Raw genomic sequence first — 20,534 nt, 5'->3', positions numbered from 1 at the left:
CTCCACTTCCCTATTGTTTGTCTGTATAATCTCTGTCTGGTTCTGTGATTGTTTCTGTCTCCCATATAATTAATTTTGTTGGGTGTAAACCAATTAAGGTGGTGGGATATAATTGGTTAAATAATCATGTTACAATATGTTAGGATTGGTTAGTTAAATTTCAGTAAAATGATTGGTTGAGGTATAGCTAAGCAGTTTTACTATATAGTCTGCAGTCAATCAGGAAGTAAAGGGGGAAAATGGGAACAGGGACACAGGCAAGGCTCTGTGGTGTCAGAGCTGGGAAGGAGGACACTGATGAAGGAAGCTAGAATCATGCTTGCTGGAAGTTCACCCCAAAAAACATTGAATTGTTTGCACCTTCGGATTTTGGGTACTGTTGCTCTCTGTTCATGCAAGAAGGACCAGGGAAGTGAGCGGGTGAAGAAATAAGCCCTCTAACAGCACCTTCAGACCCCCATTTACTTCTTCCTGGGGAATTTGGCCTGCTTGGAGACCTGCTACACCTCCATCATCCTGCCTAGGCTGCTGGCCAGTCTCCTGACTGGGGACAGAACCATCTCTGTCATGGGCCGTATTACACAAATGTATTTTTTTTTGGTTCTTTGGCAGCTGCAGAATGTTACCTCCCATTATATATATCCTGAGAAACAAAGATGTAAAGCAGGCTCTGAAAAAATATGCCAGTATGTTTTTGGCTTTCCCAAGAATTCAGACAATCAGAACTAATCCATTCAGGATAACACCAAGTTGAAAGAACCCAGCTTTTTTTTAAACAAAAAAAAATGACCATTTTTCAGAAACCAAATTGTTCAGAAAAATTTTAGTTCATTTGTTTTTGAAATTTTCTTCTTTCTTTTTCCATTGGAACATGGCATGAAAATTTGTAGGTTTTTTTTTCTTTTCTTTATTTTTCACTTTTTCACTTCTTGTTTTTTTGCCCTTTCTTTCCCCTTTCTCCCCTAAATCCCCCTTTTCATTGGCAAAATATGAAAAAGAAAAACAAAGGGAAGGGGAATAAAGGGGGAAGGAAAGGGGAAGGGAAATATGTAGAGACATTGTGGAAAAAGCCAGAAACAAACATCAAACCACATAATAAATGATTTCTTCAACTCCATACTTCAATAATAAATGTCATGACAATTTTTGATAAATTAAAATGTAGTCCTTTTCAAAATATGCTGAACGAAAATGATTATTAAGAGCTTGGGTTTTTATGAGAAATCTTTACCATTTTTCAAACAGCTCTTCGTGTTAGATAAAACTTTGTGCAGGGTATGTAAAATTGGATAGTGTGGGTAGGAGTTTTCAAAGTATCCACTATGGTCATTCCGAAAGAAGGAAAAGATCTTACCAACTGTGCATCATACAGACCTATTTCTTTAACTAATGTGGATTTTAAAACAATCAAAAGCCTATAGGCTTGTTTGTATAACCTAGAGCTTAGCATCACCGGAAAAGCTTAGTATGCACCAGTTGTTTTAGCCCCGTCTGGAAGGGCCTGTCTATGGACTGGTCTACACTAAAGCTGAAAGTTGACCTAAGTTACGCTACTTCAGTTATGTACATTATGTAACTTAAGTCCACGTAACTTAGGTTGATTGACAGCGATGTCTACACCACATTGTGTTTATGGGAAACATTCTCCTGCCAACTTAACTTCCACCTCTTGGTGAGGTGGAGTAAAGACGTCCACGGGAGAGCACTTTGCCATCGACTTAGCTTGTCTTCACCAGACCCTCTAAATCAACACCACTGCATCGATTGCAGCAGTGCCGATTTATCCGTAAGTATAGACAAGCCCTATGTGTCAGTCTGTTTCCCGGCAAAGAGCCCCTGACAACTCTCTCTCTCTCTCTCTCTCTCTCCTCTCTCGCTCTTTATTTTTTTTTTAAACTGTTTCTGTCCTTTTGATCTCTCTTTTCCCAGACTGGGCAGAAGAACCATATAACTGAGCAGGGTCCCCTGTAAATAACATCTTCACAGCTCAGTTTTAATTAGAAACCTAGACTGATAGAAAATTAACATGCACATATTAAATGGATTAAAAACTGGCTAACCGACAAGTCTCAAAATGTAATTGTAAATGGGAAATCATCACCTAGTGAGGTATTTCTAGTGGTTCCCTGCAAGCCTTAAAGCATTTAAGCTTTTTTTTAAAATGCATCAAATCTTCACTGGTAAAGTTTTCAGATGACTCAAAGATTGGGTGAGTGGGTAAATAATGAAAAGGACAGATCACCTATGCAGAGAAATCAGTATCTCTTGGTAAACTAGGCACAATCAATAAAAATACATTTAAATACGTCAAATGTAAACTGGCACATCTAGGAGCAAAAGCATAGGCCATACTTACAGCATGAGGGACTTCATCCTGGGAAGCAGTGACTCAGAAAAAGACTTGAAGGATTAGCTAAACATGAGCTCCCAGTGCAGTGCTGGGACCAAAAGTATAATATGATCCTTGGCTGTATAAGCAGGGGAATCTCAAGTAAGAGTAAGTAGGCTATACTGCCTCTGATTTGTCACTGGTGTAACCACTACTGGAATAACTTGTCTCGTTCTGCTGGCCACAATTCAAGAAGGATATTAATAAGTTGGAGAGAGTTCAGAGAAGCACCACAAGAATGTTTAAGGGATTGGAAAACCTGCCTTACAGCGACAGACTAAAGGAACACATTTTTATCAGAGAAGGTAATTAACCATTGGAACAATTTATCAAGGGTTGTGGTTTGTGATGGATTCTCCATCACTGGAAATTTTTTAAAACAAGATTGGACATCTGTCTTAAAAATATGCTCTGTTTTACAGGCATGAACTCAGGGAAGCCCTGTGGAATGTGTGACGCAGGAGGTCAGACTAGAGATGATCGCAGTGGCTCCTTCTAGCCTTTTCGTAGAGTCATACAAATGTTGGGCAGGAAGGGACCTCAAGAGATCAAGTCCAGCCCCCTCTGCTTAGGCAGGATCAATTAAACCTAGATTCATAGATTCACAGATTCCAAGACCAAAAGGGATCATTGTGATAATCTAGTCAGACCTCCTGTAGAGCACAAGCCATGGGACTTCCCCAAAATAATTCCTAGAGCAGATCTTTTAGAAAAAAACATCCGATCTTGATTTAAAAATTGCGAGTGATGGAAATCCACCACGACCCTTGGTAAATTGGTCTATTGGTTAAACTTCACTATTTAGAAAATTACACCTTATTTCCAGAATGAATTTGTCTAACTTCAACTGCCTGCCGTTGGATCATGTTAGACGTTTGTCTCCTAGATAGAAGAGCTCATTATTAAATTTATTATATTTATTCCCCATGTTGATACTTATAGACTTCAATTAAATCAACTATAACCTTCTCTTTGTTAAGCAAAATAGACCGAGCTCCTTGAGTCAAACACTATTAGGCATGTTTTCTAATCCTTTAATCATTCTTGTGGCTCTCCTATGAACCCTCTCCAATTATCAACATACTTCTTGCACTGTGGGCACCACAACTGAACATGGTTTTCCAGCAGCAGTCTCACCAGTGCCAAATACAGAAGAAAAATAACCTTGCTACTCCTTTTTGAGATTGCCATGTTTATGCATCCAAAGATTGTATGAGCTCTTTTGGACAGATCACTGTGCTGGGAGGTCACATGCAGGTGATTGTCCACCATGACCCTGCAAATCTTTTTCAGTCACTGCTTCCCAGGATAGAGCCTCCTTCTTGTAAGTATGGCCTACATTCTTCGTTCCTAGATGTACACATTTCCATTTAGCCACATTAAAACTCAAATTGTTTGTTTTTGCCCCGTTTACCAAGCAATCCAGATGGCTCTGTATCAGTGAACTATCCCCTTCATTAGTTGCCCTCCCCCAATTTTTTGTGTCTTCTGCGTACTTTATCAATGATGATTTTGTTTTCTTTTGGGTCATGTATAAAAATGTTAAATAGTGTAAGGTGAAGAACCGATCCCTGTGGGACCCAACTGAAAAACACCCACTTGATGATGATACCGCATTTACAGTTACAGTTTGAGATCTATCAGTTAGCCAGTTTTTAATTCATTTAATGTGCACCATGTTAATTTTACATCATTCTATTTTTTAATCAAAATGCCATGTGATACCAAGTCAAATGCATTAGAAAAGTCTCAGTATATTGAGTAAACACTATCACCTTTATCAACAAACTTGTAATCTCATCAAAATAAGGTAACAAGTTATTTTAACAGGATCTATTTTTTTTATAAATTTATGTTGATTGCCATTCATTCCATTACTATCTTTAACTCTTCATTAACTGGGTCCCATATCAGCCACTGCATTATCTTGCCTGGGATCAAGGTCATTCTGACAGACTTATAATTAACTGGGTCATCCCATTTATCCTTTTTAAATATTGGCATAACATTAGCTTTTTTCTGTCTTCTGGAGCTTCCCTAGTGCTCCAAGACATTGACAATTAACATTACTGATCCAGCAAGCTCCTCAGCCAGCTCTTTTAAAACTCTTGGAGGCAAGTTATCTGGACCTGCTAATTTTAAAATGTCTGTCTTTCGTATCTGTTGTTTAACATTCACCAGAGATACTAGTGGAATGCAAAGCGTGTTAACATCACTACTAAGGGGCCTAAGAGAGTTAGGTGCCCGCCTCCTATTGACTTTTAATGGGAGTTGCATGCACTGACCTGAAATGAAGATAGGGTCCATGGGCCTGCAGTGGGAGTTGGGTATCTAACTCCCTTAGGTTCTGTTAAATCTCAACCAAACTCCACTGTACTGAATGGAGTTATTCTGAATCTTAACTGGTGGTAGGATGTGGCCATTGTCTTTTCCAGACCCTGTCTCCAGTATTTCTCCTCACAATCCCACCTGCTGATCGCAACTTGCTCTTTCTGATGTATTCACACTGAGGGAAAGTGGTGTAGAGGGAGAGATGCAGGAGCTGAACTAATACAAAAAGGAATTGTTAGACAGACAGATCATATAAATTTCTTTGCGAAAGGATGTTGCGTGGCCAAGACTTTCATGTCTGGGAACCTAAAGATAAGTTTCTAATCCAGGACTTTCAAAGGGGCCTAAAGGTGTGATACATAAGAGAACTCAATGAAAGGGGATAGACAAAAACAAGCAAGTCAACAAAAAGCCAGCTATCTTCCTTAAAGTCCTTCAAGGTTTATATGTGTTTGCAATTGTCCACCATCGTAACTAGGGAGGGTTCTCAGAGTCTTTTCACCAGAAATCCTTAAAATATGACAGCATGAACTGTCTGGGAAACATTTCAATTTTGTCCTTCTCTTGAAACAGTCTGTGCTCCTATCAACATAGGCTCAGATTGTCAAAGAGTTCTATGGGAGTTAGGTGCCTGACTCCCACAGAAAGTCAATAGAACTTGGGTGCCTAATTCCCTTAGGCTCCATTGAAAATCCCAGCCTAGATCTCAACTAGTTGAGTGAGTCCAGTAAGCTAGTTCAACCTGATGATATGGCCTTGATGCAATTATCACTGGGTGAAATACTTAGTACTGTAATGGTAGAAAGTTGTATTCTTCAGGCTTCCTAATTGCTCTGTAAATTGCAAAATGCATCAATTCCCCTATGACATTAATTTAAATATGATTATCACAAGCAATCTCAATGGACAATCATGGATCAGCATGATCCAGGGAGGCTGATTTCTTCTATAAAGCTGATAATAACCCAGAGAAATGCAAAGGAAGACTTTGTGTAATGCAGCGTAGCCGGACCAGACCAGCCTGTCAAGGAGAGTGGAGGAGTCTTTACAAAGAGAGTGAAAGCATATGATGAAGATGAAAGACAGAAGAGCGAGGGTGGAAACTGGATCATGATTCCCAAAACCAGCCACTAGCAATACAACAGCCACTCTTCATACCCTGATACATCAGTCACTCCTTCCCAGTCACAACTAAAGGTAGGAGTGAATGAAAATTATCCACCAACATTTTCTTTTGTTACAGGCAATGAGATTTTCAACAAAAGGAATGTTTGCATGGAAAATATCTGTTTTCCTCTTGTGACGAGGCTGTGAGAGTCTTGTACTTAACGGGGGCACCAGCCCCCGGACACCACCAGACTGTTAGCCACCCAAGCAATCACCAGGGGTTGGCATAAGCATGTCATAAGCAGGGCCAGCTCTGGCTTTTTTGCTGCCCCAAGCAAAACAAAACAAACAAAAAAAAACCCACAACCAGGGTGCAGGGAGGCAGGAGCAGCGAACAAAAATAACAGGGTGCAAACTTTCGGTGCCACTTACTTGGTGGCTCGCAGCTGCCTCCCCCGGCTGCGCTGGCGAGCCTCTGGGCGGGTGGCAGCTGCACTCTGGCTAGCGGGACTCCCTGCGCTGCAGACATGCCGGCTAGCGGGGGTGGAGGGGGAGTGGGGGGGAGAGAGAGAAGGGGGACGGCCAAGGCTTCCTTCAGCCGGGGCGCTCACCACTCCACTCACCACTCAGCCTCTCCCGCCGTGCCGCCTGCCGGGAGGGCTCTGCGCCATTCCTGCCTGCAGGTGAATTGAAAGTCGTCCGTTGGCAGGGAGGGAAGGATGTGGGCTGCCAGGCTTGCTGCAGACCTGGCACTGGCTGGGGCAGATGGAGCGCGCAGCCCTCTCCCAGCAGGGCGCTCCCCTCCTCCACACTGCCACCCCCTACAGTGGCGCACTGAAAGTAATTGGCGAAACAAAAGAAAAACAAACAAACAAAAAAACCCACCAGGGCGCAAGGTGGCCGGAGTGGCGAACCAAAAAAAAAAAAATAAAGTTGACCGTGCCACCCTAGGATTAGACAGAATGTCGCCCCTTTAGACTCTGCCGCCCCAAGTACGAGCTTGCTCGGCTGGTGTCTGGAGCCGGCCCTGGTCATAAGCTTCTATTGGATACCTCCCAGGCCAACATCTGTGGATAAGTACCATGAAAGCGGCCTGCTAGGTGTAGTGAGTTTGTCAGGCCTGTCTGGAGTGATGTTACTAAACAAGTATTGGCAAATAAATCTGTTAGTCTTTAAGGTGCCACCGGACTCCTTGTTGTTTTTGTTACTGAACAGTGACTCTCATGGAGGGGTTCTTAGGGACATAGAGGATCGAGGGAAAGAAAGGGTTAAGAGTAACTAAAAGGCTATAACAACAATTGAACCATTTCTCCAGATTTCACCATTCACAGCTATGTCCCAGCCCCAGACCCCACCCTGGCATCTTCCCAGGCAGATGGAATGTCCAGGATGAGTCCTGGAGATGGGTGTAGCAGCATCGTAAATGCTGGTCACCTTAAAAAAAATACAAGGGCAGGGTCCTTTCCTGGGTCCCTGGTCTGGAGTCCCATGGAGGTCCCAGTTGCCTCTAGGTAGCCAGCACCAGGTCGGATCTTTGCCTCTGGATCCTGGTCTCCTCAGGCTTGGATCTGCCTGATCCGTGCATCAGGTCCCACGTCAGTTCAGGGTTTGCCTTTTTGGGGAGTGGGAGCTAAGCAGAGAATCCCTGAGCTGTTCTGCTTCTTATTCCAAACTCAAACTCTAAGCAGGCTGAGAAGTGGTGTCTGCAGGCTCTGGAGTTATTATTGTTGTAGTCCATGGGTAGGTCCCCTAGAAGCTCAGTCCAGCATTCCAGGAGCTGACAAACTCCAAAATTGGCCCATTTATAGATTACATAGGAACACAGGACAAGCACATAATTTCCAGGTCCAGATTCTGATCTCACTTGTTCAACTGTCCAGTGGGAGTCTCTCCTACAGAAGTTAATGTTGTAAAAAACAATTTAAGTGGGGTCAGAATTAGACCAAGGCAATTTCTCATGTGAGGAAAGGCTGCAAGATTGGGCCCATTAGTATTGGAGCAATTCCAACACTCTTGCTTAGCTCCTTAGACCTTTACTGAGTGGTATAAAACTTCCCAATGGCTAGCATGAGAAACCAGTCCCTATGCTGCTCTGTATAGCTTAATTAAAGTCCTTATTCAGCAAAACACTTGGGGCCATATTTTTAAAGGTATTTGGGCACCTAGCAGGATTTTCAAAAGGACCTAGGCACCAAGAACTCATAGATTTCAATACAGGTCCTAATTGCCTTTGGCACCAATCTGCAATTTTAATCACCTACGGCTTTTGAAAATCTGGCCTTCATCACTTGCTTAAACCAGTGCAAGTTCAGGGTTTCCCAATTCTGTTTTTGAAAGTCCTGCCTCTCCTGTATACTATTTTTATATTTACCTAGATGACCCACATACAGAAAACAGAAGTGGACAATCAAACGGTCGTCACCAAGTTCATCCTCTTGGGATTTGGGGATCTCCCTGAACTTCATACTCTTCTCTTCCTGCTGTTTCTAGTAATCTACATTGTGACCGTGGCCGGGAACATCCTCATCATTGCTCTAGTTGTGGCTGATCAGCACCTAAACACCCCTATGTACTTCTTCCTGGGGAACTTGTCCTTTGTGGAGACCTGCTACAGTTCCACCATCCTGCCCAGGATGCTGGCCAGTCTCCTGACTGGAGACAGAACTATTTCTGTCTGTGGCTGCATCATGCAGTTTTATTGTTTTGGTTTCTTGGCATGTACAGAGTGTTATCTCCTAGCAGCAATGTCTTATGACCGGTATTTAGCTATATGTAAACCTCTGCATTATGCAGCCCTTATGAATGGCAGAACCTGGGTTCTAGCAGCTGGGTCATGGCTATGGGCATTTGTGGCTAGTACCATAACTGTATGTTTGATGTCACAATTAACATTCTGTGGCCCCAGTGAAATCGACCATTTCTTCTGTGATCTCAACCCATTGATTAAACATTCCTGTCATGACACCAACCGGATCACGCTGCTGAGTTTCATACTCACCTCCATAGGTGTCCCTTTCCCATTTCTATTAACCCTGGCATCCTACACTTTTATCATCACCACCATTTTAAGAATCCCTTCCACTACCGGGAAGAAAAAGGCATTTTCTACCTGCTCCTCTCACCTCATGGTGGTGACAATTTTCTATGGGACTATAATCATTGTCTATATTTTACCAGACACTGACACTCTTAGAGACCTCAACAAAGTGTTCTCTGTCTTCTACACTGTCCTGACTCCCCTGGTCAATCCCCTCATCTACAGCCTGAGGAACAAAGAGGTCAAGGAGGCCCTGAGAAAGATCATCCATAAATTGATGGTGCTCACAGGAATTCAGAAGGAGTGACTGCTGTGGGAACAAATCCATCTGGTTGAACTAGCAGTGGAGGTAGCATCTAGGTGGCCTCAAGCTCATGCCCATTGGAGCTTTCATGGGGAATGTGAGGTCATACTAAGTTTTGGGACAGCCGCATTTCCATTAAATATTAGAGCTCCTATTTACTACTGCCCTCACTGCAAACATAACTGTGATAAGCTCTGCACTCCACACAGCACAATTCAAGATTCCAGTTCCGTATTTCATCTGCTCTTCTGTTCTGAGTTGGAAAACACATTTTGCATAGCCCTGGTTTTGGATTCCAGTGGGTGGGTTTGGATTGTTACATTATTTGGTCTCTCCTTTGTGTCCTGGATTCCTAAATGCTCCCTAATTTTGTCTCTGGGAAGACTGTATTTTTGTAATATATGTTCTCTTGAAAAGATTAGTAGGCTTAGAAGACCCAAATAGTTTCCTATCAATCAATCAATCAATCAATAATCAGTCAATAAATGATAAAATATTTTTGTTGAAACATCAATTTATAACAATAAGTCATTGTTAAGTAAAAAATTATAAGTACGTGTGGAGAAAATGCTACTCAATTCTGTATTTGAAAAACGCCAGGATCTATTCTCCTGAAGCACATTGGGTAAAATTATCAAAGTGCCTAAATGCCTTAAAAGCACAAATCCCATTGACTTTCACTGAAACATACATTTCTAAGGACCTTGTTCACTTTTGAAAATAGAACTTAGGCTCCTAAATCACTTAGAGGCTTTGCAAATTGTACCCATTGAGTAGTACCTTGTGCCTTAGACGTCCATTCAAAGTAATATACAGGATCTAATTAAAGGCATAACAGTAGAGGGAGCCACTAAGCAGCAGCGCCCACAGTATAATTAGGCTCAACATCCTAGGGGCACGTAGGGTACCAAATAGTGATAGTTTTGGTTTTGTGGCTGAATGTTATCTGCTAGCAGCAATGTCTTATGATTGGTATTTATCAATATGTAAACCACCCTATTCTGCAGCCTCGTGAATGGCTGTAGCATAAGTACCTTTCTGACTATTACCATAGTAACATCTTTGCTGTAACGAATAATGTTCTAAGCAACAGAGGGTCCTGTGGCACCTTTGAGACTAACAGAAGTACTGGGAACATAACAGTTTCTCCTCCCTTGGTGTTCACACCTCAACTGCTAGCAGAGCACCTCACCCTCCCTGATTGAACTAACCTTGTTATCTCCACACTGATATATACCTGCCTCTGGAGATTTCCATTACTTGCATCTGAAGAAGTGAGGTTCTTACCCACGAAAGCTTATGCTCCCAGTACTTCTGTTAGTCTCAAAGGTGCCACAGGACTCTCTGTTGCTTTTTACAGATTCAGCCTAACACGGCTACCCCTCTGATACAGTGTTCTGCATCAGTAATGAATGAGTATTTCGCAATGGGTAATATGACAGACCCAGAAAGCTCTATATGCTTTGATTTTTTTTATGTATTGATTCATTTCTAGATACTGGACTAGAGCCTTAGATAATGTGAATCACTGCTTCTACAGTGAAAACAATGGCACTGCACCGCATTATACCAGCTGAGTCATTGGCCCATGTTTCTAATAACAATTATACATTATCCCAGTGAATCTGCTCTGGGTAATGGACAGTGATTGTGAGGCAGGGCAGTGCTATTTTTTCCATATACAAAAGGAGATTTGGGGGTCATGATGGATAATCAGCTGAGCATGAGCTCCCAATGTGATATTGTGGCCAGCAGAGCTAATGCGATTCCAAGATGCAGAAATAGGGGAATCTTGGGTAGAGTAGAGAGGTTATTTTACCTCTTTCTTTGGTACTGGTGAGACCCCTGCTGGAATAGTGTGTCCAGTTCTGGTGCCCACAATTAGAGAAGGATGTTGAAAAGTTGGAGGGGGTAAGAAGGTTACGGGGTGACTTGATTACAGTCTATAGCATCTCAGTAGGGAACAAATATTGAATAATGGGTGTGATGCCGACAAACCAGGTGCCATATCTTGCCAAGTCTATAGGCGTTAGCTGAGCACTGACAAATTCATAGCTGGAATCCAGACCAGCTAGTGGCAGCACCCCAACACCCCTAGTTCCCGCACCTCTGAGACCAGCTCACCTGTATGTTAATATTCTTCAAGACAGGTGTTAGACTTGTAAAGATGTGTTTAGTGTTTAAGTGGCTGCATGTGTGACTCTTATTTGTGATGTCTATATCCCATGCTATAAGGTAATATGTACATTTTGTTTTATAATTGTAAAAATGCCTGCTCTGAACTTGTGAAACTAGGCAGGAAGAATAGTTTTCCAGTCCATCAAGAAGGACAATCAAGACTAAATGGTCCATTGTAGGACAAAGCTCTGTTGACTGCCCCATCCATCCATGAAGAAGTTACTTGCAGAAGCTCTTATCCCATCAGTTTGAACTCTGGGGGAAGGGCATGTAAAGATGCTGACAAGAATAAATGGTTCTCTCTTTGATGTTTGGACTCTTACAGGGGCTGCTGTTAAGGAACAAAAATCAGAGATCCCCAGGGTCAACCTGGGTTATCCCAAAAAGTCATTCAGTGAACAGATTGCTAAAACTTCAGTCATTTTTTGGAACTATCTGTTATTCATCTGTGCTTATATGTTGCCTGCTTTAACTTGTAACTAACTCTCTCATTTTTTCCCCTAGTTAATAAATCCTTAGTTAGTTTATTATTGGATTAGCTACTAGTGTTGACTTTGGCATGAGATCTAAGGTACAAATTGATCTGGGATAAGTGACTGGTCTCTTGGGACTGGGGGCAACCTGAATATTTTGTGTTTTTTTGGTGTAATTAACCATTTATCACTAAGTCCAGTGTACCTGGGTGGCAAGATAGACTGGAGGGCCCAACGGGACTGTCTGTGTGTGACTCCATAGTAAGACTGTTACTTTGATTCACAGGCATTCACATTTCTTACTAGGTTGGTGAAATGTAATTATAGAACAAAGCACCCATTTGGGGTGTATGCCCTGCTTTTAGACAATTTGCCCTGAGGTTGATGAACCTCTCATGGTTGTGAATCACACCCGACAGCTTGACAATAGGCTCCTCAATGTAGCAGAGAAACGTATCACACGATCCAATGGTTGGAAGTTGAAGATAGACAAATTCAGATAGGAAATAATGCATGATTTTTAACAGTGAGAGTAATTAACCACTAGAACAATTTAGCAATGGTTGTGGTGGATTTTCCATCACTGACAATTTTTAAATCAAGATTGGATGTTTTTCTAACAGATTGGCTCTATGAATTATTTTGGGGAAAATTCTGTGGGCTGTGTGATACAGGATGTTGGACTAGATGATGACAATGACACCCTATGACCTTGGAATCTATGAATCCGATCCACAGAGAGGCTCACTGACTTGCTTCAGGTCGCATAAGAAGTCCATGACCGAGCAGAAACTTGAAATCTGAGCTTCTATAACCACAGGCTAATGTCTTAACCAACATCTCACTCTTCCTTGGCTTCTCTCCCAGGTAGATTTCAGTTCCTACTGTAAATAATTTTCTTATTACCATTCAAACTGGAGTTAGCTCCAGATTAAGATCTCTGCTTCATGGTAAGCAGGGGCTAGGTCTTAAAACCACCATGCTTTAAGTTCTAGGGATGGGTTATTCCATAATTGCCCATTTTAGGTTTTCTTGGATCTTCTTCTGAAGCATCTGATGGAGTATTAGATGGACCACAGATCTGGCCTGGCTTAGTAGGCCCAGACCCAAGAAGGGCTTGGTTCACAAAGGAAGTTAGCCCATTATTATTCAAGTAATTATCCAAAGTGGGACAGCTTCAACAGAAGAGACTGAGAGAAACAGCACTACATTAAAGTCCATCAATGAATGGATAATATCTAATACATAAATAATGTCTGTTAAGTTATCAGACCCAGGGATAGATGGATCTGTCCAAGGAGGAAAGTATGGATTTTTAACTAATTGGTCTAACACAGTTGTGAGCAACCTGTGACCCGCAGGCTGCATGCAGTCTATCTGGGTAATCTGATTGCAGGCCACGAGACATTTTGCTGATGTTGACTGTCCACAGGCATGGCCCCCTGCAGCTCCCAGTGGCTGCGGTTCTCAGTGCCTGGCCAATGGGATCTGTGGGAAGCAGCAGCCAGCACGTCCCTGTGGCCCACTGCTTCCTGCAGCTCCCATTGGCCGGGAACAGTGAACATTAGATAGATAGGTAGATAGATGGGGACCTATTTCTAGCTAGTTTAAGTCAGTCTATCTCTACTGGAGTGAATGGGCCAGAAGACCAGTGGTGTAAGTCATTGTAACTGTACTGAAATCAACAGAAGACAGCTCCTCAATTAGTGTAAATTGATGTAGCTCCATCAAAATCAACAGTGGTCAGATCCCACACTGCTGTAAATTAACACGGCTTCCCTGACATCAATAAGGCAGGTCCCCGCTGGTGTAAATTGTCATAGCACTATTGAATTCGGTAGGCCACCAGCTGATTTCCACCAGCTAAAGATATGGCTCTATGTATATTATATATTATGGCTGTGAGTTTAAAAACAGCTCAAGGGATTTAGGTGCTCAAATCTCCTGGAAAGTCACTGAAGGTTTAGTGTTCTCAGTAAATATAAATCTTTTATTATCCTTTTTATATTAATCTCTCATCATTTTAAACATCACATAATCTTTTCTGTGTTTGCCAAAGGTATTGGCTAGATTCTAATGCTACAGAAGGAGTTGTTTTGGGTAAAGAATGTCTTTTCCTATTAGGCCTAGTGCCAAAATAATAGTTTCATTTTTCCTTTCCCCCCCCCCCCCCCCCCCCAAGAAGTGGAAACAGCTCAGACAAACAAACAAAACTTGAAGGAAAAATTGTCCCAGAAAAAACTGGGAATTTTGGCCAGCTCTGTGGAAATACACACACACACACACACACACACACAATCCAGCAGTTTTAAGTTTGCAAGACATTTCCCAATATTTTAATACTTTCCAACATTATCACAGTGTGTGTGTGGGGGGGGGAGGGCATGGAATTTCCTAAGTTTGATTTCGTAAAAGGGAGATATAAAGATCAGAGGATATTCTATTAACTAGTTACCATTATTCCCGGCTTGGACAGAGAAATCTGATCTAAGGGTTGATATCGGGATGGGGTTGGGAACTCATGAGTCCTGGGTTTTATTGCTGGCCTTGGGAGAGCAGTGGGGTATATTGCTTAGAACAGGAAGAACTGGGATGCAGGGCAGCTGGGCTGAGAAAGAAGAGTTCTGGGTGATGTTTGATTTTTATTGGCATTTACAGAGTCCTCATTTATCTGTGAGTCCCAAAGCACTTTGTGAAGAAGAGGGTAAACACAGATTTACTGCATGGGCTATTAGGAGGGTTTGAAACAAAGAACTTGAAAAGCAAAATCCAGTGGCAGTTTTACTGCACTGCTTTATAGACTATAGCTAAGATTTTTAAAAGTCACATAGGGGACCTGGAAGAACTTTTCCCATTAATTAACCCACACTCCTTGTATGTCATGTGCTTTTTCCACTGCCTGCAGAGGTGAAGAAATGTCCTTAGAGTCCCTTACTGATATTTCACTGCTTCTTCCGAAAACGTTTTTACGCTACATGCGAAATTTAACATTTTTTTTTTTGTTTCCAAATTTTTGGTCAAAGCGCTTTCCACCTCTTTGTCTTTCTGAGCTGTGGATGATGGGGGTTCAACATGGGAGGTAAGCTGCTATAATAGAAAGAGATCGGTCTATGCAGAACCACCAAGAAGGCTGGTGTGAGTCTCACAAGTGAAGACAAATCAATCCCGTAGTATCAAATAAACCTGACAAGGAGGGAGCATCCAGTTGAGAAAGCTTTATACCTTCCTTCCAAGAAGCATATCCTCAGGATGGTGGAGATGATGTGAATGTAGGAGACCAGGGTGAGAAATAAAGAGCTCAATCCAATAATCACAGCAGACAGGGCCGGCTTCCAGGTTTTCTGCCGCCCCAAGCGGCAAAAAAAAAAAAAGCCGTGGCACCGCGATCGCGCCATTCCACTCTTTGGCAATTCAGTGGCAGGTCCTTCGCTCCAAGAGGGACTGAGGGACCTGCCTCTGAATTACCACGCTGCAGACCCAGACGTGCCGCCCCAATAGCAGCCAAAGTGATGCCCCTTGGTATCGGCCGCCTCAAGCACCTGCTTCTTTAGCTGGTGCCTGCAGCTGGCCCTGATCTCTTCTACTCTTCTAGAGCTGTTTGGCAACTAGAGATTCCGTTTTTTTGTCTTTAAGATTCACTCCTACCATATCTGTGCTTATTTCATCCCAAACACTTCCGGCAACATATCACTGGTGTATTTCATATTGTCAGAGAGTCACAGGCCTGGTCTACACTAGCAGGTTATGTCGAATTAACTCTGCACCCGTCCACACAACAAAGCTATTTAGTTCGACATAGAGGTCTCCTAAATTCGACTTCTGTACTCCTCCCCAACGAGGGGAGTAGCGCTAAATTCGACATGGCCATGTCAAATTAGGGTAGGTGTGGATGGAAATCGACGCTAATAACTCCAGGAGCTATCCCACAGTGCACCACCACTCTGTTGACGCTCTGGACAACAATCCGAGCTCGGATGCTCTGACCAGACACACAGGAAAAGCCCCGGGAAAATTTGAAAATTTGAATTCCTTTTCCTGTCTGGGCAGTTTGAATCTCATTTCCTGTTTGGACATCGTGGCAAGCTCAGCAGCACTGGCAACGATGCAGAGCTCTCCAGCAGAGATGGCCATGCAATCTCAGAATGGACTGATCGGGAAGTCTTGGATCTGATCGCTGTGTGGGGCGATGAGTCCGTGCTTTCGGAGCTGCAATCGAAAAGATGGAATGCAAAGATCTACGAGAAGATCTCCAAAGCCATGACAGAGAGAGGATACAGCCGGGATGCAACGCAGTGCCGCGTGAAAATCAAGGAGCTGAGACAAGGCTACCAGAAGACCAAAGAGGCAAACGGGCACTCCGGATCCCAGCCGCAGACATGCCGTTTCTACGAGGCACTGCATTCCATCCTAGGTGCGGCCGCCACCACTACACCACCACTGACCGTGGACTCTGAGGATGGGATATAATCCACGCCCGCTTCCTCTGAGATGGTAGTGGACGGGGAAGATGAGGAAGGAGATGAGGAGGACGAGGCAGTCGACAGCGCTTACAACGCTGATTTCCCAGACAGCCAGGATCTCTTTATCATCCTCACAGAGATCCCGTACCAACCGTCCCCAGGCGTTAACCTGGACCCAGAATCAGGGGAAGGATCAGCCGGTAAGTGGATTAAACATGTAAACATTTATTTTGAAAAGAATATTAATATTAACTGTGGCTTTTTCATGATTAGATTGTCCTAGGCACTTAAAGTTCTAGTCTTCGCTAGTGCAACTGCTGCAAAAAAATCTAACAATGTCCGGTATATCTTCATTGGTTTGCCGTAGGCGCTCTACTGTTTAGCCCTTGCCAGTGCAGCTACAGTAAAATTTGGTCAATATGTCCGGGGATAGAGCAGAAATCCTCAGGGGACATCTCCATGAAGCTCTCCTGGAGGTAATTGGAAAGCCTTTGCATGAGGTTCCTTGGCAGAGCGGCCATGTTGTGTCCTCCGTAGTATGAAACATTTCCGCGCCAGGCTACCATCAAGTATTCCGGTATCATTGCCTTGCACAGCATGGCGGCATACGGCCCTGGTCTTTGCAGGCTTTCCCGAAGCATGCGTTCTTCGTCGCTGTCTGAAATACGCATCAGAGTGATGTCGCTCATGGTGACCTGCTTTGAATTAGGGGAATGTTAGTATTGGAACTGCTTCCCTGTTCCTTTACAGAACTGTGACCACCGGTTTACAGCCNTTTCCCGAAGCATGCGTTCTTCGTCGCTGTCTGAAATACGCATCAGAGTGATGTCGCTCATGGTGACCTGCTTTGAATTAGGGGAATGTTAGTATTGGAACTGCTTCCCTGTTCCTTTACAGAACTGTGACCGCCGGTTTACAGCCATGTGGTGGAGGCGGGAGAGGGGCAGCATAGAGGGATCTTTTCCGGGGACAGCCGCGAGGGGGTGGGACAGGGGCAGAGTTTATGCTTGCCAGATTGCTGGCAGCAGGAACTGGCCAACGCTAGGAGCATTGCTTTGAACATGAAAGTAGGGCAGTGTTATTATTACAGTTTTAAGCTGCCACAAGTCTACAGCTTACCATGTCAGCCCGCTACCCAAATTCCGCTGTGCTGTTCCGATTCTGTGATCTGCACTGCAAGACCCCAGGAACTGAATGCGAAGGCCGAAAATTCGACCTTGTCCTGAGTGCACATGTGATAGGTGCTGTGAATGGTCTTTTTCACAGAGAAAGACTATTTTCTTTGTTCACCCAAAAATTTATCTTTCTGAGGAATTCACTCCCTTTTTCCCATCCCACAGCTGTGGCTGTCTCCCAACCTACCCTGTCATCCCCCTCCCAAAGGCTGTCGCAGATTAGGCGTAGAAAGAAAAGGACATGGGACGACATGTTCTCAGAACTTATGGGCTAATCCCGAGCCGAGGCAACCCTGCTGAGTCAGTGGAGGGAGAACATGTCCCAATACCAGAGAGCACACAGCGAACGGGAGGAGAGGTGGCGGCAGGAAGACCAGCAGGCGACTCAAACACTGCTTGGACTAATGAGGGAGCAAACGGAAAAGCTACGGCGCTTTGTGGATGTTCTGCAGGACCGGAGGCCGGAGGACAGAGCCCCGCTGCAGTCTATCTGCAACCACCGTCCCCCGCCACAAAGTCCCATACCCCCCTCACCGAAAGTACCCAGAAGGAGGGGCTGCAGAGCCCGTGAAAACTGTTACTCAACCCCTGCAGACTGCTCAAGTGGCAGAAGGCTGTCATTCCCCAAAGTTTGATAAGTCCTTTCCTTCCCGCCTCACCCAAGCCCCCATCCCAGTTTCATCCCCTAACTGTCCATTTGCTAATAAAAAATAAGTTTCTGTTAATTGCTGTTTCCATCGTGTTTTTTTAGAGGTCAGTCTGTTTTAAGGGGGGGAAAGATGGTTGGTACAGACACGGGGGCAGGTTCAGCAGCAGGTCACACACAAAGTGCATTCACTAGGCACCCTGGTCAGTCTGGGAGGTGGTTTTCATTGTCTGGGGGGTGGGAGGGCGGCTATGTGACTTTGTGGTGTGGGAGGGCAGTTAGGGATCTTATGCAGCGGTCCTTTTCCTGGATCACAGAGCCATGCAGCAGGGAATCTGTAACCGTCCTCCCCGTGCCACAAACTCACATAGCCCCCACACACAGAGTCCCGAACAGGAGGGGTGGCAGGCTCCGTTCCAACAATCAGTTCGCCAGTGCGGACCACTGTAGAAGCAGGAGCCTGGCATTCCTCGAGTTTAGAAGCGTCCTTTGCATCAGTACACTACACCCGCTCCCCACTACAGTCTGCATCCCAGTTTCAACACTTTACCGCGAAAACAGTAATAAAGAAAACGTTGTTCATTAACAAATTTTCAGTGATTTTATTTTTAAACGTGGGTTGGAAGGGGGTGAATGGGGTATGAAACTGGAGAGGATAGTGAACAGTCACTGGGTAAAGAAACGGGGGCAGGTTCAGCTTCTCTGTAAACCAACAAAATTGTCACAGGTTACCCTGCTCACTCAGGAACCTAGCTTTCAAAGCCTCCCGGATGCACAGCGCGTCCCGCTGTGCTCTTCTAATCGCACGGCTGTCTGGCTGGGCATAATTAGCAGCCAGGCTATTTGCCTCAGCCTCCCACCCCACCATAAAGGTCTCCTCCTTGCTCTCACACAGATTGTGGAGCACACAGCAAGCTGCAATAACAATGGGGATATTGGTTTCGCTGAGATCGGAGCGAATCAATAAGCTTCTCCATCTCCCCTTGAGACGTCCAAAAGCACACTCCACCACCATTCTGCACTTGCTCAGACGGTAGTTGAAGAGTTCCTTTTCACTGTCCAGGGTGCCTGTATAGGGCTTCATGAGCCACGGCATTAGCGGGTAGGCTGGGTCCCCGAGGATCACTATAGGCATCTCCACATCCCCCACAGTGTTCACTTGGTGGCTTATGTGTGTTACTATTCCTGATGTCCGATTTGTGTCCATTTATTCTTTTGCGGAGGGATTCTCCGGTTTGGCCAATGTACATGGCAGAGGGGCATTGCTGGCACATGATGGCATATGTAACATTAGTGGATGTGCAGGTGAATGAGCCCTTGATGGTGTGGCTGATGTGGTTGGGTCCTCTGATGGTGTCGCCAGAGTAGATATGGGGACAGAGTAGGCAACAAGGTTTGCTACAGGGATTGGTTCCTGGCTTGGTGTTTCTGTGGTGTGGTGTGGTGTGGTGTGTAGTTGCTGGTGAGTATTTGCTTCAGGTTGGGGGGTGGTCTGTAAGTGAGGACTGGCCTGCCTCCGAAGGTCTGTGAGAGTGAGGGATCATTTTCCAGGATAGGTTGTAGATCGTAGATAATGCGCTGGAGAGGTTTTAGCTGGGGGCTATATGTGATGGCCAGTGGTGTTCTGTTGTTGTCCTTGTTGGGCCTGTCCTGTAGTAGGTGATTTCTGGGTACCCGTCTTGCTCTTTCAATCTGTTTCCTCACTTCCCCAGGTGGGTATTGTAGTTTTACGAATGCTTGATAAAGATCTTTGTCCTCACCCACAACCACTTCAGATTTGGGGACAACTTATACCTTCAAGTCAGTGGAACTGCTATGGGTACCCGCATGTCCCCACAATATGCCAACATTTTTATGGCTCACTTAGAACAACGCTTCCTCAGCTCTCGTCCCCTAGTGCCCCTCCTCTACTTCAGCTACATTGATGACATCTTCATCATATGGACCCACAGAAAGGAGGTCCTTGAAGAATTCCACCTGGACTTCAACAATTTCCACCCCACCATCAACCTCAGCCTGGACCAGTCCACACAAGACATCCACTTCCTGGACACTACAGGGCAAATAAGTGATGGTCACATAAACACCACCCTATACCAAAAACCTACTGACCGCTATACGTACCTACATGCCTCCAGCTTCCATCCAAGACACATCACACAATCCATTGTCTACAGTCAAGCCCTAAGATACAACCGAATTTGCTCCAACGCCTCAGACAGAGACAAATACCTACAAGATCTTTGTCAAGCATTCGTAAAACTACAATACCCACCTGGGGAAGTGAGGAAACAGATTGAAAGAGCAAGACGGGTACCCAGAAATCACCTACTACAGGACAGGCCCAACAAGGACAACAACAGAACACCACTGGCCATCACATATAGCCCCCAGCTAAAACCTCTCCAGCGCATTATCTACGATCTACAACCTA

At 44.3% G+C, this 20,534-nt stretch overlaps 1 protein-coding gene across 1 annotated transcript; it reads left to right on the top strand.

Moving 5' to 3' along the window:
• Positions 1–8,202: 8,202 nt before the first annotated feature.
• Positions 8,203–9,171, top strand: LOC117886018 (olfactory receptor 11A1-like). Its single transcript, XM_034787652.1, has one exon. It carries the CDS (start codon positions 8,203–8,205, stop codon positions 9,169–9,171), a length of 969 nt encoding a protein of 322 aa, XP_034643543.1.
• Positions 9,172–20,534: the final 11,363 nt, after the last annotated feature.

Source organism: Trachemys scripta, chromosome 12, assembly GCF_013100865.1.
Source record: "Trachemys scripta elegans isolate TJP31775 chromosome 12, CAS_Tse_1.0, whole genome shotgun sequence".
Classification (NCBI taxonomy): domain Eukaryota; kingdom Metazoa; phylum Chordata; order Testudines; family Emydidae; genus Trachemys; species Trachemys scripta.
Note: the sequence above shows the minus strand (reverse complement) of the source record. Positions and strands in the feature narration are given on the sequence as shown.